The sequence below is a fragment of the Drosophila mojavensis genome, unplaced genomic scaffold, assembly GCF_018153725.1.
Source record: "Drosophila mojavensis isolate 15081-1352.22 unplaced genomic scaffold, ASM1815372v1 contig_277, whole genome shotgun sequence".
NCBI classification, from domain to species: Eukaryota; Metazoa; Arthropoda; class Insecta; order Diptera; family Drosophilidae; genus Drosophila; species Drosophila mojavensis.
The window spans coordinates 878,331-891,186 of NW_025318822.1; the positions used below are offsets into that span (position 1 = coordinate 878,331).

Here is a 12,856-nt window from a genome sequence, read left to right on the forward strand (position 1 = left end):
CAGTAAATTCACATACTATGGAACTGCTGCACACACATATATACAGATATTTTGGGCGTTCTCGTCTTGGCCAAATTTGGCAAAGATGGGGAACCGAGGCGACTCGCCGCCCTTGTAGCGCCTTCGGCCGAGCAGTTTAACTCGCTGCAATAAACACAAAATGTGCAAAACAATAACAAAAATGCCATTTGGCGGCATTACAGCGAATGTTGTTGCTGCTGCTCCTCCTCTTCCTCCTCCTGCTGCTGCTGCTCCTGCTGCTGCTGGCCATGTCGTTGTGCTTGTAAAGCTCAGACAGCTTGCCACAGTAAAAACAAACCAAAGACGTGGTCCAACCTGCAGGCTAGGCACAGCCAAAGGGTTGTGAGGGGATTGGGGGTAATGAGGGTTGGGGCTGGGGGTGGCTGTGTGTGGCCAAACGACAGCTCGCTTGTTGCACAGCTTTCTTTGCATTTGGCCGAGTGCCAAAAGTTACCATTACGGTTGCTCTGGGTGTGACACAAAGGCGTCCGGCTGAGGCTTGTTGTGCTCAATTTAAGACCGCTTGTCCCACAGCTGCTAAATGGAAAATTTACTGAATTCAACAATTCTGCTGCTGCTGCTGCTGCTGCTGTTGTTGTGGTTAAAGGCCTTGACTGGCCTTTAACACGTCATTTTAAATGCAAGGCGCAAATAATGCGATGACCAATGGTATTTATGGAATGGCCAAGAAATGATTGAAAAGTGCATCAAGACTTTGGCTTGTAACGAGGTCATTGACGGCTCCACAGCACTCGGAGTTGTTCTTTGTTGCCGTTGGGCCATTGGATAGAATATTTAGCAATCGGGCTGACAGCATGATTGCATGCAAGTGCTTGCCACTGCTGGAAAAACTCCTGAAACTTGACATCAGCTTCAACATTTTGCAGTACTTAAATTGCTGTTAATTTCTGCATTTATTATTGCTTTTTTAGTCAAGGGCCAAAGCTAAGATTGTATTGAATCCACTTCACTTTTAACTGAATATATTTCTATGTAAATATTTGTAGTATGCTTGAAGCACTGGACTTAGTTTCATGCAAACCAAATATGGTCAAATAATTGCAAGGGTTGCGCATTTTATGTTGACCTCTTTTTATGAAAAAAATATTTTATTTTTGCCAGAATGTGGTACACGGCTCTTAAAGACTTCATGCGTTGCCCTGCTCATATTTTTTTTTTTTTTTTTTTTAACCAAGGAAAAATACAATTATTTTGATGTTGTCAATAACAATTTTATTTGATTCAAGTAAATTTGTTGACATCACTTTTTGACTATGATATCTCTCAAATGGCATATTGAACCACTCTCTGTCAAATGATATTGGCTGAGTCCCTCGAATAAAATCATTCCTCTATGTATTAATTATATAATATTGATTCTACTTACTTATCAGTCTCCCTAGAAGACAAAATAATTTAGACGGGTTTGGTCACGATTCGCAATCTGGAGACAATTAAATGAGCCAAAAATTAGGATTATTTGAGAAGGATTTTTAAAATATACCTATGGCATGTCTCATTCCCTTACCTTTGGGCTTAGTGGTCTGGTAGGGTTCACTTGTAGCATGTGTCAAATAGAATAACTTCAAATTGAATTCAGTTAAGTGAGTGAGCGTCGCACAACAAGTTGACTGAGTTTCTGTATCGAGTCACTCATGCATAGTCTTCGCACTTCGCAGTTCATTTTCATTTCGTGACAACGAAAGTCTATGTGTGTGAGCGTGTGCGTGTATGTGTTTCTAAACACACGACGGTTTTCTCGAGTCTTCTGCAAGCACAGTTTTTCACTCAACTTTTTCGGCTTAACAGCCAACGCCACTCAGTGTATTTTGAGCATTGCTCCTTCGCATAGGGTCTTTGCCATTCATGCAGATCTCTGTTATACATATATGTATATGAGTATTTGAAATAGAAACTCTAGGGTATCTTCAAGCCTTGAATACCTTATATTTCTTTCTATATTTATTTTCTGTGCTACATAAATTATTAACATGTCACAAAGTAGCTTCATTTTATAAAACTTTTACATTTTGCATCACTGCGGCTGCAGCTGCATTTTAAGGTATACATGCAGTGCTAAAAATATGAGTATTTATATATATATATATATATATATATATATATATATATATAAATGTTTATTTTTGTTTTTTTTAATTTTTTTTTTGGTTGACAACTTTTATTTGAAATTAAACTTTCATTCTGTGTGAGCTTCTGAAACACTGCTTTGCTCTGTTGGTTAAAGTGCGCTTGGGGAGTTGGTCAACGAAGAGTCTCTTAAGCCTTCTTAGGAGTTGTGGGAGTGTTAAATGCGAGTGTTTATGTATGAGGCTTAGAATTTGATGTGTGTTTATAGTTTTGAATGTTTTATATAAGTTGGACTGTGTTTATAATGGTTTTGATTTGCAAGTGTCCCATGATATACTCCTCTAAGGATTGGTCACTCTTTCGACTGTTTTTTTTTTTTTAATTAAATGTGGAGCAACTTTTCTCCACAAAGAACTCCCGTATTTTCAATAGCTTGAAAGAATGACAGCCCGTATTTGAAAATATTTTACTAGATTTACTAGATGACCCAAATATATTCTTTTAGCCTTTGTTAAAGTGACTTCACACTCAATTTAAATAAAACTATAATCGTTTTTTTTTTTTTTTTTTTTTTTTTTGTATTGAATTGTTTAACATTTATTTGATTCATATGTAATTCGATATTATTCGATATTCGTTATTCGTTTATATAATTGGATTTTACTTGTTCAGCTCTAACTACACATACAGTAAATCTTGTCACATGTCTTTCATTAAGCCCTATATACTAACATTATCCCATTTATAGACACTAAAAGGTGTGTATACGATAGCTAAAACTATTATTGTTCGAATGTACGCGTTATGTAATAATAATTGAATACAATTCAATTAAAATGCTTCGATTCTAATTCAATTAATTTTCCATTTTTTAGTTATATTTAGCTCGGTTAATACGGTTTTTGATTATTCAGTGATATCGTTTGCAAAGTTCTTAAGATATGAATACGACGTTTGCCCAACGCCTACGCTCCCCACCCTCTAAACTATGTGGATTAAATGAAAACCTTTTGAGATTCTTCAAAAATAAATTCAGTTAGAGCGAAGAGCAAATTGTTGAACGGGACTTGGGTAACAATCTGGAAAAATAATTTCATTTAATTGAAAAGTTTTTGAAAACTTTGCCTATGCTCATATTAAAATATAAATTCCTTGGCTAGCAGATGAAACTTTAATTTCCAGTTGGTCAAACAGACGGCTATCAATTAGGCACACCCACACGCACACACACACACTCACAGGCACTGTAAATTATTAGAAAAATTTGGCAACATTTTGAAAGTTTTTAAAGTGAAACCCTTCGGCAAGCCTCGAGCATGTCAATTTAAATGCTTGCCCAGCCAAGGCCCTCACATACGCCCACTGGGCACGCCTATTGTAATGTCTCTCGGCAAATGGGGTCAAGTGTGTATATGGCTCTCAAGTGCGAGCAGCACGGCTCAAGCGGCCAAAAGAAAACAATAAACTGTGTGCCGTAGCCAAAAAAAAAAAAAGAAAAAAAGAAAATCACAAAAGCAAAACAAAACCAACAAGAAATAACAAGCCTAAAGCACTAAAAAACGCTAAAGGACCGCCAGTGTGTGTGAACTGGAAATCAATACGAACTAAAGCCATTCGCCACGCCCCAAAGCACTCAGGGACGCCTCATTGCCGCTGCAGTTGGCCGAGTCGCGCCCTATAAAGTAGGCAACGAAAATTGTTTAAAGCGCGCGCTTAACTTAATAATTATTATTGCATATTTCGATATTCCTTAAACTGAACTGAACTTAACTGAACTGAATGCAAAATGCAATGTGAGTATATATTTTCTTCTAGCATTGCATTTGTTGTTGTTGTTGTTGTTGTTTTTCCTTTTTGCTCTGGCTTGAATGCAGCCAGAACTTTGCGCGCACGCTGCTCACTTCTAGCGCAGCTCCACTCCGACTTATTGTGTCATAAAGTCTCATTGTGCTGGAGTGTATTGTGCATTCGTGACAGCGCTCCCAAGACTACCGTTACTAATTAGCGCGCAACCCAGTTAATCAGCTTCTGCCGGGGTATTATCCCCGACTCAGTGGGGAGCGGGCGGCAGACATACAAGAACAGAGGCTAGAGAACAGAGAGCAGAGAGCATAGAGCATAGAGCATAGAGCAGACAGCAGCCAACAGGCTGGCAAATGAGTTTTCTTTGATTTTTAGCTTTAAGTTTTTTTTCTGCTGTTGTGTTTTGCTTTTTTTTTTTTTTTTTTTTTTTTCTTCTATTTTTTTTTCGTTAGAGTTGCGCTCATTAAATGCTGGCAACTGGCAATGCCATGACTTTTGGCCCAAAGGAAGAAACCCTAGACAAATATAATCTCATTGCGTTCGGCCCTCTGGGCGGGCGTTGGCTGGCGCTGGAATGCGTAAACGTTGACGATTAACTGCGCCATGAATATAAAGCAAAATAAAACGATTAGAACTAAATATAGAAAGATATCTCGCAACATAGCGGGCACCCCGAGCACTCGCTCTCTGTGGTTTTTAGCAGTAGCAGTCACTGCCCCCGCGTCCTCCTGTATCAGTCGACCGTTGAGCTACTGTGCTACTGAGCTAGCTGGGCTCCTTGGCTGCGTCTAGCGGCTGTTCGGCCTCTGTGCAGTCAGAGAGTTGTCGGAGGCGGCACTCAGCCAAGTAGCGAACTCTTCAGATTGCATCTGCCCTCAGTGTTTGGTTGCGTTGCCGGGCTGCGGTTGTGGCTGTGGCTGTGGTTGGTGCTGGTGTTGGTTTTGGGGGTGGACCTGGTCGTCGTCTCATTGCCTCATTGCCGTGCATGGCGCCCGTGCCCAGGGCAACAGCTGTAAGTCAAGATATGGAAAATGCTGAAATATTAGTGAGTCGGTGTATGTAAGTCACAATCTCATACACTAGAGACTGCATTCACAATGTTTGTCCGTCTGTAAAATAAAATCTTTCATAGCTTAAAACACACACACACACACGCACACGCGCGTACATTTATATAAACCTGCCTCTGCCCAGAAACTTGAACAGTTACCCACTCCCATGACGAGTGCATTCAGAACATTATAGTACGTATACGCCCCGTCAACTATCAGAGCATGCCGTGGGGGAATTTACATTTAACACGCGAGCGGACAAGACAGCTGGCAAGAAAGAATCATCAGCATGGCATAGCAAAGATTTCTGGCATGCAGCCGCGCACACATGTTGCATAATTGCGTTCCATGTTGCCAGCTGAAGCCGCATTTATAGTCGCATTTCAGCTGCCTGCATGTTGCTCAATATGTTGCCAGCTTGGCAGTAAAAAGTTTCCCCTGCCTCAGCCAACTAAATGGGAGTAGCGAGCAGGCAGAGGAGGCAGAGCGGGCAGAGTGGGCAGAGGAGGCGGCTGAGAAGGCTGCAGGAAGTGGCAGCGCTTGGCTGCAGCATTGTTGATGCGCCAACAATGAGCAAGAAGGCACACACATGCAAATGCATCAGGACAAATGGAAAGCATAAGCGAAATGTGTATACAAATACGAAATTTAATACACATACAAATTGCGGTAACAGGACTTTGAGCGGAAAAATTGCATTCATCTCAAAAGCAATTGCTGACTATTTTTTAATGAAATTGCTCACACAAGCGAACGTGAGAGTAATACGCAGCAAAATGTATTAATTTTTGTATTTTTTTATTTTTTGTTTTCAATGGAGTATTCTTTGTCTTTGACATACAAGACATTTTTTAATGAAATTCACAAAAAATGATTCGTGTGTAAATAATAAACTGTTAAAATTATTTTTTGTTTTTTTTTTTTTTTTAATTGAATGCAGCAGACAGTTGCAATCGTGGACAAGCGCTGACATGCAAAATAAATAAATAAATTTCAATTGAATCCGATAGTGATAAGTAACATACAATTTTATGGTTGATAAAAAATGAAATGAATATAAACTTACATATTTTTCTGCATAACCTCGGAAAAAGTAATAAAATTCTTACTAAATAAAAATATATAAAAACCTCAAATTTTTCTTCATCAGAGCTGATTAAATTTTGTATATAGAAAAATTTATTTAATCGGAGTATTTGTTGACGAGATATAACTCTTTAAATTTCTATAATTATTCAGAGCTGTGTATTCGATTACTTTTTTAATGAGTTTACCAGCATTAGCATGTGAAAAATACTAATTAGTCATCTTCAATCTTCTAACATTTGTATATTAAAACTTATATTAAAAAAAAGACCAATTTTTTTCCAGAGTTTTCTCATTTTAAGTTGTAAACTAAAAATTCTAATTTATATCAAATAATTTTGTTATATATTTTTTTACTACCTGTAGCAGAGCTTAAATATCTTTCGTATTTTTTAATAATTATTTTTTTTTTTTTTGTATAATTATAAATATAAGTATATTGAAACTCACTTTTTAAACCGCGTTCAATTGATGTGTTAAATTAATTCATTTAATTATTTATAATTTCTGGCAAATGAGAATATGTTGCTATTCAACTACTCGGATGAACTAAATTAAATTGCAAATGAAATGAATAGTTTTGGCCTTTGATAAAGCTGCGTTTAATTACAAATCAATTAAATGACGAGTGCAGTGCTTCCGCTTTTGTAATTAAACGCTCTTTGGGATTCCCCCAAGTGCAATGCGAAACTGTTAAAGACCAAGCTGAGAGGGTCCAAGAGTCAGGGGCCTAGATTAAACGGGCTGTGCTGGAAAGCGCTGTGAAAATCGCAGCGCTGCATTCATATTAAAGAGAGAGAGAAAGAGAGGAAGAGAGAGGCAAACAAAAACATCCTTTGAAAGGCATTTGGGCGTATGCGCTAAACGGACGAGCAAGCAAAGGGCACATGGGCCACTCCCTCCGATCCCTCCATATGGATATCAGCTATCAGCCATGCGTTCACTGTGGCCACTGTGGTGCAGCCACCACAGCCCTACTATGCAAGCTCCTAGTTTGCACTTTTCTATATAGCGAAATTCAATCAAGCGCTCGGCTGAGCAGCTTTCAATTAAACGCTTATCGCGCTTGCTGCAGTTGCCGCTGACAAGAACAAAAGGCCTCGGGCCAGGCTGGGCCGCGGCTCGTGTGGGTCGCGGGGTCAGACATCATTAGAAGCAAGTGTAAAAGGTTCGGCGCATTAAAATAAAGCGCACTCGAGATTATGGAAACTCATTAAAAAAGTTTTTCGGTAACATATTTTACAAGACCTCAACTTTCGCTCAGGCTGCAATGGCGTAAAGAATGCTCAAGGACTCCAGAGTGTGCAGCTGATGGCCTGCTAAGTAAGCCCGAAAGTCCGACGGTTTATTTAACAAAAAAAATAAATAAAATAAAATAAACATTACAATAACAAATGGTAAAAAAAGACAGAGGGGAAGGCGAGGCAAGTATATAAAGGCCAAAAGCAAATAGAGCGTGTCATAAGAACAGGCTGACTTCGTCCGTGTCTGGGCTGCTAAAAACATTCATAAATTAGATGTCAAAGCCCTGGCCTTAACAGCAATAATATACACTCACACGCACACACACTCACACGCACACGCACATGCACACATATGTTGGACACATGAAAAAAGGGTCAAAAGTGAATAACAACACACGCAGCTGAGCCGCTTTGAATGTGAGCGATTGGTATTTGCTATTTGGTATTTGGCAAGCAAAAGTTGTTGCGACTCTATTAACAAATTATTTTTTGGCCAGCCAAAGTTGAATTGAGGCCATCAATTCTGGCTCATGCAAATGAAAGTTAAATGTTGCGTGGCCCAACAAAAATTGAGTGAGCCCCTAGAGTCAATGGCACGTTTAATATCCTGCACCGTTGACAGCCCAAATTTGACATATCCTGCCAATTTATTGCCACACTCGCTCACTCTTTCTATTTCACTGTTTTTTTTTTTTTAATTTTTTTTCTTCGTTTTTTTCTGTATTTCTTTGGTTTTATTTGCATTGCTGGAAACACAGACATTTGCGTGCTTTGCTTACTTAATTTTCCCACACACACCCACACGCATACACATGCATAAACATAATTAAGGCAAGCGCAACAACATGCGAAACTCGCGGCATAAACATAAATCTCTGACAGACGTCCAGCAGCGGCAGCAGCCACCGACTCCAGCCATAACCCAAAGCGCCGTAAAAAAAATGAGATCCAAGTGGAACTCATTACAACTTGACTCGCGACTCGCAGCTCGCAACTCGAAACTCGCATTCATTCATGGCGCGCATTTTCATTCATACGCACCGTTGTATGTGAACGCCTCATGGTTAGCTCGGTTAGCCCGTTCGCCTTGCTGTTGTCGTTGTCTGTTGTCTGTTGTTTGTTGTTGTTGTTGCAATTGCGGCCGAGATATTATAATGCTGGCACGCACTTTTATGGACAGCCGTGTTATCAGCGTTATCCTGGCCGAATTATGCGCTCGACTGCGTTTCACTGCGTACCGTAAAAATTGCCAATGGAATTTCGCCTAACAAGCCCGGCGGCTGCGGTTTTTATCCGTTTCTGCGGCACTTGTGGCGTATGCGTAATATTTGCGAATAATGCGAAGCGCTCGTTGCGTCTGCCTCAACGTTGCCGACGCGACTCAGCTTGTGCGTGGACTAAACTCCTGTCTTATAGTCCTGCCGGCGCCGCTGCTGCTGCTGCTGCTGCTGCTACTGTTGCTTCGGCTTCGCACTCGTCTCGGCCCGTTCGGCGCTGCACTGCGTCGGCCGCGTTTGTCGGCTTTTTGAAACTTTGCCATTTGTTAGTGTGTCAATGGCGCTTGCATGCGGAAATTGTTGTCCAACTTGTAGCAAGTGCAGAAAATGTTGTTGCTTAACGCTCAAGCTGACAGCACAAACACCAACACCAACACCACACACACACAGCACAGCACACACACACACACACACACACAGTTGTGCTGTCACATCATAATGCAAATATTTAAAATTCACCCACGCATTATATTGATGCTCAGCTTAGACGCAGAGTGACCAAAAAAAAAACAGGAAAAAAATCAAAATAAATATAAATATAAAAAAAAAAAATAGAAAATTGTAGCTGATACTTTGACGCATGGCGCAACACACGGCGCCTGCTGATGCTAATCAACTTGGTCATGTTGCTGTTGTTGCTGTTGTTGTTGGCGCTGCCGTCAGTTGGTGCGACAAGTTTGGCAGCAGCCTGGGCGAGAGCGAGCGTGAGTGGGCGTGGGGTCTGCCTGGCTGCCTGGCTGGCAGTTTGCTATTATTTAAATCAGGAAGTTGAAGAAATTTCCGCTCCACACGGCTACAAATTGGCAGTAGGCCACGCAGACTGGCAGCTGGCGCCGACACTACGGCTCTAGCCGGCTCTAGCTCGTCCTTGCGCCAATGCGTCGCGTCGTCGTTGTCGTCGTCCTCATCGGCCTCGCTTCCGTTTCGTGTTGTGCGCTCCGTTTCCCTTTGACAGTTACGTGCACAGCCGTCGTCAAGTCAATTAAATTTTTGTTTAAGTGATTTGAACAGCCGTGTATAATATCATCAGGCCAGGCCAAGTCAGGCCGGGCCAGGCTGGGCCTCCCGCGTCCAATCTAATGAGAAATCGATGTGTCCCACACAATTTGCTTAAATCCAATTGAAACTCTGGTCGCGCACCTGGCACTCCCGATTGCCAGATACTATATATACTATATAGCAGAGTAGCTCCCGGCGGCCATTTAATGAGTTTTTATTGCGCTGCGGGTGCTTTGATTGCTGCGACTTTTAACTTGATTTACGCGCCCATCACTCCCACTATTGATTTTACAATTAAGCCGGCTCTGGCCGGGCCTGGCCTGGTCTCGTCTCGTCTCGTCTCGGACTGGGTGTGGGTAGCTTGTTTGGTATGCAATGCATTTTGCATGTTTTCGCGTGTTTTGCGCATTTGTTTGCGAAATGTCTTACAGCCAGGATGTGCTCGCATGAGCCTGCTCCTTATTTGGCTTTCAGTTACTTTTCTCTCAAGAGTGTGAGAGTCCTTTGTAGCAAGCTTTATGCGCCGCATCCGCTGCCTGGCTGCCTATTTGCAGTAGTTGAGGCTGCAGCAACATCGAGACGCAATTTATGCGGTAATTGCTTTTTTAAGCGCTTCACATTTATCTTTTCGACGCAAGTGAAATGAGTTTGGCGCTGCCTCTGCCGCTGCCTCGTTCTCTGTCTCCCTTTGCGTGTCTCCGTCAATTTGCTTGCAATAATAGCAAACGGCAGCAACAACAAGCAGACAATAATAACAGAAGCCCACGGTAACAATGACAACAATGCAAAAGACTTCAGCTCAACTACTTACAATGGCATTTTTATGACATCTTCTATTTGCCTCCGCCGAGGAGTATGCAATGAAAATGCCAGTCGACTTTTGGCATTTCGCTTGCCCTTTATTTTGCCTCGGCCCAACATTTTACCCTAATTAATTAGACGCAATGCGAAAACGTTCACAACAACAACAACAACAACAAAAAGTACATACAAAACATTGTAGATAAAGATTAATTTGATGTGAAAAATTGCGACACAAACTTTTTGATTTATGCTCCCAACTTGTCTGCCAGCGAAAGGGGGTTGCAAATGGGCGAGATATACATATTATATAATTTTATGAGCGCTCGCTAAGTGGTCATCAAAATAGCTCTTAATAAAAGTGAAATCACTTTTGCAAGCCTTGCCATTGCTAGAACCACTTTCGATGCGTCAGCCAAATAGTTTTTTTTACAGCCGAAACATTTGCATTTAAATTTCCAGTCCACCCTAAACTTTGGCGCGCACCAAGCCACGGTGGCTTTCAAACTGCGCTCAGTCCAGCCTAACAAGTTGGCAGCACCGTCAAAATGCTGCCTCAAGGCAATAGTCTGGCAACTCCATTACTCAAATTTCTCGATTATTATCTTCGATATGTGTCATCGATGCTCAGTAGTTAAATTAAACCTGGTTTGTTACACCTTGTTTGTTACTTTTCTCTCAAACTTCGTCGTCGCCGCCTGCCGTTTCGCGCTGTTCGTAACGTGTTTACAATAAACAATTGCGCTGGCTGCATATTGTTAACTATATCGCTCTCTAACACTGCGTGTTCTCCACTTGCACAGAACTCCGGGTTTGTCAGAGAACGAAAAAAAAAAACAACAAACAAATATTTTGTAGGCCACAGCGGATTTCGATTCGTTTTGTGTGTGTCACGCCCAAACACATCCGAAACAAAAAGTAACAAACACAAGTTAACCGTAGTGCGTGTGACGACTAAAAAAGTGCAATAAAAACGATATTTACTAGAAATTGTGCGGCAACGAGACCTTGACAGCTGTAAGAAACACATAAAAACAAGTAGGAAAAAAACGCAATGGAGGTTAGTAGTATTATTATTGTTGTGGTTTGTGGAAGCTATATGACAATAGCCAGCTCAAATGAATCTTTCATTGATAATTGCCGTTTTCCTTGAATGATTTCATTTCATTTCATTTCAATTATTATTCGACAACAACAAAAATAATGCATTCCCTTTTACCCCGCTCACTCGGCGCTCTGTGCTCCGTGCTCAGTGCTCAATTGAAGGCGGTGTGTGAGCGAGGTGGCCAGCGATAACGATTACGTCAGTGCGTGCTCTCGCACACACTCACCCTCTCTGTCGCCCTCTCCATCATTCGCGGCCCGCTCTCTCATATTCGAGCTCTGGAGTTTGCGCTCTGGGCATTCACTTAGGCGTTCTCCCAAATGTTCGTTGTTGCTACACTCGCTCGCAGGGTTCGCTACAGGTCGCGTCATCTAACCCTATATTAATGGTCTTCATTATGGATTCCCATCACCGGCTATAAAATATATCGTGTTATTATATCACCACAAAGCTGCTTTCTTTTTCATTTTGTCTTGCGGTGTGGCAGCCTTATTATAGATTTCATATAAAATTTCGCAAACTTTGTAATTAATATTATCAAATTTGCATTTTTATATAAGACAATTAACAGCTGTTTATTGTTCCATGCCCCCTGCTTATCAGACTTGGGTCTTAATCACCGCTCATTTATGACGTTGACGTAAACAGTTTACCCAGTTTCAGATAAAACATATAAATATAAATATTGATTAACCCATCACCCAATCACTCACTCTTTTATAGCTCATGAATATGTACAAAGATAATCGCTATGAGTAAAGACTTTATGTTTTATATCCACCTTTCCCAACAAATTAAAAATTACCCATTACCATTTTTTGCTAAGTTTTTTTATTGCTACTAATTACTTTGCCTAGACCTCTCTCTCATCTAATGGGTTAATGATTAAGCTGCGCTTTCTTGCCCCACAATTAAGCCCTTTGCCAGATGCGCATTTGGACGCCCACACTGAGGCGACAAAGCGCATTAAATGTCTTTTGTGAGCTAAGTAATTAATCGTCTTTGTTTTTACCATTTGACGGCCATCAAAGCAAAACATGAAAAGCCCCTCGAAATAGGGGCAGAAAGAAAAACACAAAAAAGAACGACAGTCGGCCAACATTGAAATTGGCCATTTCCGGCATTTAATTGACGTCGTGCACACGAAAAATTGTCGAATAACAAACAACAGAGGAATAGAACTAGTTTACCCATTGAGTGCGTTCTAGTGTTCCGCAGATTGAAATGATGAGCAGACACGCCGGATTATATGTGTTCCATTCGCATGAAGAATGGAACGAGTACATATCGAATAGCATTAGCAGATATATATTTTATTTCATGCGTGTGCAGCAAGCATAGCTAATATCTAGTTAACATTATTATATCGTTAATATATTA

The 12,856-nt window shown here is 40.9% G+C and overlaps 2 protein-coding genes across 10 annotated transcripts in view; one reads left to right on the forward strand and one right to left on the reverse strand.

Moving 5' to 3' along the window:
- The window catches only part of LOC6573977 (tropomodulin), a 52,610-nt gene that overhangs the window by 24,611 nt on the left and 15,143 nt on the right, over window positions 1-12,856 (forward strand). Inside the window, exon 1 of one of the 9 annotated variants that reach the window (XM_015167213.3) lies at window positions 10,999-11,431. The exons of the other annotated variants lie outside the window; for them this stretch is intronic. Coding sequence (XP_015022699.2) covers window positions 11,426-11,431 — 6 coding nt within the window. The 5' untranslated portion in view covers window positions 10,999-11,425. Of the gene's footprint in view, window positions 1-10,998; window positions 11,432-12,856 lie in introns of those variants that run through there. 9 annotated transcript variants of the gene reach the window in all.
- On the reverse strand, window positions 4,390-9,086 carry LOC26527792. The gene is made up of 2 exons (XM_015167214.3): window positions 8,336-9,086; window positions 4,390-4,922 (listed from the first exon to the last, which is right to left on the reverse strand). Exon 2 carries the CDS (start codon window positions 4,572-4,574, stop codon window positions 4,428-4,430), a length of 147 nt encoding a protein of 48 aa, XP_015022700.1. The 5' UTR covers window positions 4,575-4,922; window positions 8,336-9,086; the 3' UTR covers window positions 4,390-4,427.

Excerpts from the sequence above, each read along its gene's own strand:
- LOC26527792 (XM_015167214.3), bottom strand. The coding sequence starts at position 4,574 with ATGTTGCGAGATATCTTTCTATATTTAGTTCTAATCGTTTTATTTTGC.